This window comes from Spinacia oleracea, chromosome 2 (assembly GCF_020520425.1).
Source record: "Spinacia oleracea cultivar Varoflay chromosome 2, BTI_SOV_V1, whole genome shotgun sequence".
Classification (NCBI taxonomy): Eukaryota; Viridiplantae; Streptophyta; class Magnoliopsida; order Caryophyllales; family Amaranthaceae; genus Spinacia; species Spinacia oleracea.
Window position 1 is genome coordinate 68780841 of NC_079488.1, and position 3533 is coordinate 68784373.

At 44.2% G+C, this 3533-nt stretch overlaps 1 protein-coding gene across 1 annotated transcript; it reads left to right on the forward strand.

Annotated features, from left to right (window-relative positions):
- Positions 1-251: 251 nt before the first annotated feature.
- LOC130467500 (uncharacterized) lies at positions 252-1341 on the forward strand. The gene is made up of 2 exons (XM_056836019.1): positions 252-271; positions 471-1341. The coding sequence occupies exons 1-2, from the start codon at positions 252-254 to the stop codon at positions 1339-1341; spliced, it is 891 nt and encodes a 296-aa protein (XP_056691997.1).
- Positions 1342-3533: the final 2192 nt, after the last annotated feature.

Sequence of the window (3533 nt, forward strand, 5' to 3'; positions counted from 1 at the left end):
TAGAACATACTCTGCGCTCAGCATTTGTGATTCGCAGATCATGATCGGTCGCCGCAGAGGATGATCCAAGAAGAAAAGAGAGGCACAAGAGAGAGAGAAAATAGAGGCATTGTGAAGTTTGAGGTCAGTCGCCATTGTTGAAGACCTGGGAATTGGGAACTGGGAACTGGGAACAGGTAGTGTTCAAAGTACTCTGTACTTGGAGAATTGGAGTGATGAAAACGATCCAGTCTTGATATTCTGAAGATGAGATGAGGCGTCGACTTCGCCGGTGAAGTTGACCAGAGGCGTCACCAGGGAAGTTGACCAGAGGCGTCGCAGCGAGAAGTTGTTTGGGTTTAGGGGAGCAGCGAGAAAGGAGGGAGCAAAGGGTGCAGCTTAGGTCTAACTTCTAAGAGCTGCGCTTCTCACGAAGAAGGAAGGAAATGATTTAATTTATGATTTTTTTTTAATTTTTTTTTTGTCAAAAGGTGCGCTTGTGAAACAAGAGCAACCTTTAAGTGGCCACTTTTGAAGATTTTTCTACTAGTGGGCCACATTGTTCCCCCTCCTCCACCAGCAGCCGGCGAGACGGTTAAGGAGAAAACCGTCGTGGAAATATCAAAACGGCAACACCTTGATGCTACCGTCCTCCAATGGATATATGAGACTATTTCTCACGATCTCTTGGGCACCATTATCTTCCCTGACACCACATCCATGCAAGCTTGGGAAAGCCTTCGATTGGTTTTTCAAGACAACAAAACTTCAAGGGCGGTTTACTTGGAACATCAATTCAATGCCGTCAAACTCGACAACTTCCCGAATACGGACTCATATTTCCTCGAGCTTAAAACCTTCGCTGATCAGCTTGCCGACGTCGGTGCTCCGGTGTCAAACAATAGACTTGTGCTCCGTCTCATCGCAGGGCTAAATGCCAATTATGATGGTATGGACATCTCCCTATCTCGTGCTAAACTGATCCCACCCTTCACAAAGGCTCGGTCCAGCCTTATACTGGAGGAACTCCACAAAGACAATCAAGCGGAGCATGGTGTCGCCATTGACGCCACTGCCCTCCTGACCACCAACGACTTTGACGGTCACAATCCCTCTGCTCCCTGTCACAATCCACCTCGGAGGGGTGGTCACAATGGGGGTAACAATGGAGGTCGTGGTAATCATGGTGGCAAGAAAGGCAGACGTGGCAAGAATAGGGGCGGCCACACCAGCAGCAACGTCGGGTCACCAGTCGCCGGCGGTTACAGCAGCAACAGAAATGGGGTTCGTGGCAGTGGGTCCCTCATGCACTCCTCCAATGACACAAAATTGGGCGGTCCCCCCCTTGCCCCTATCCAATGAAACATGTACGTCGGAGTGGAATTCTTGGTGCAAGACCCACGCAAGCCTATTTTGCTCAAGGCCGACCTGCATATTCTCCTACTAACATTGAGGTGGCCATGCATACAATGTCACTCCAAGCACAGGACAAAAATTGGTACATGGACACATGTGCAACGTCACATATGACTGCAAATGGAGGTACTCTCTCCCCTTATTTTAATATGAGCATGAAACATAATATTATTATTGGTAATGGTCATGAAATTCCAATTCGAGGTTATGGTGATCATAAATCACTTCCTAACCCGTCCCTTCATCTAAAAAATTTCCTCCATACTCCTAAAATCATCAAAAACTTAGTCTCAGTTCGTAAATTTACCGTTGATAATAATATTACTGTTGAGTTTGATCCTTTTGGGTTTTATGTGAAGGACCTTCAGACATGGATACATCGAATGCGATGTAATAGCACGGGTGAAATTTATCCTCTAATCTCCACAAATCAAGCCAACCAACCTTCCGCCTTCACTGTTTTGTGTCCAGCATTGTGGCACAACCGATTTGGTCATCCGGGGTCATTAGTTTACATTCTCTCAAAAATAATAAACTTATTGATTGTACTCGGAATTCTTTACCTTTGGTTTGTCCGTCGTGTATTATGGGTAAACATGTTAAGTTACCTTTTCTTAATTCAAATTCTCAAACTTTAATGCCATTTGATATTTGTCATAGTGATTTATGGACCTCTCAGGTCTTAGCTCTACTGGTCACAAACACTATGTTTTGTTTTTGGATGATTTCACAAACTTCATGTGGACTTTTCTCTTAGGTGCAAAATCTCAAGTTTATTCAGTTTTTCTCAAATTTAGCACCTATATCCAAACTCAATTTGAACGCACAGTCAAGTGTTTTCAATGTGACAATGGCCGAGAATATGACAATGAATCATTTAAATTATTTTTTCAAAAAGTGGTATGGCTTTCCGTTTTTCATGCCCTTATACATCCCCCCAAAACGGAAAAGTCGAGCGACAAATTCGAACAATTAATAATTTTATTCGAATTCTTCTAGCGCGCTCCTCTATGCCACCCTCTTTTTGGCATCATGCGTTTCTAATGCCTACATATCTACTTAACATCTTACCTACAAAACTCCTAAACCGAAAATCCCCTACTCAACTTCTTTACCGTAAAGACCCCTCCTACTCTCACCTCTGAGTGTTCGGATGTTTGTGTTTCCCATTGATTCCCTCCACAAAAATCAATAAACTACAATCCCGGTCTACTCCGTGTGTTTTCTTGGGCTATCCTCAACATCATAGGGGGTATAAATGTTATGATCTCTCGAGTGGAATAAATTTCATCTCCCGGTATGTGTTATTTGATGAAACACAATTCCCATTTTCAGAAATTCACAAACATACTGCCACAAGTTTTGATTTCCTGAAAATGGGAATCCCAGCTTCCCTTAGCCCTCCTGATCAGTTGGCCCAGCCCACTCCAGCCACAACTCCCCCCTTATCTCCCCTAGCCCAAAACACACACCCCTTCCCCACGGTCAAGCAACTGCTTGACCCAATCCCCTCCTCTCCGTTGGATCAGTCATCCACGACCCATCCACGACCCAGTCCACCGCCGAGTCCCTCCCAGCCCACTGCGACGCGTGTCATGTTGCTCTTGAGCGGCCCATGCATCACATGGCTACTCGTTCCTCTCATGGAATCTTTTAACCCAAACGCCATCTTAAGTTGACCGCTTCGGTTAACGTATCTCCCATTTCACGTAACCCGAAAGCGGCCTTATCTGACCCGAATTGGAAAATTTTCATGCTAGATGAATATAATGCTCTTATTAAAAATGGGACATGTGAGTTAGTACCTCGTCATGTTGATGTTAATATTATTCTCTCTTTATGGATTTTTCGTCATAAACGTAAATCTAATGATCATTTTGAGCGGCATAAAGCCCGTCTTGTAGGTGATGGGAAATCTCAACAGGTTGGTGTGGATTGTTTTGAGACATTCAGTCCCGTGGTGAAGCCTGCCACTATTCGATATGATCTGTTCTCATCATTGCATTATCTAAATCTTGGCCCATTCATCAGTTGGATGTGAAAAATTCTTTCTTGCATTGTCACTTGTAGGAAACTGTCTACATGCACCAACCTATGGGTTTTCGTGACCCAACATGCCCGGATTATTTATGCTTGTT

Coding starts and splice junctions, on each gene's coding strand:
- LOC130467500 (XM_056836019.1), top strand. CDS start 252: ATGAGGCGTCGACTTCGCCG. Junction 272..470: donor ATGAGGCGTCGACTTCGCCG/GTGAAGTTGACC, acceptor TTTTGTCAAAAG/GTGCGCTTGTGAAACAAGAG.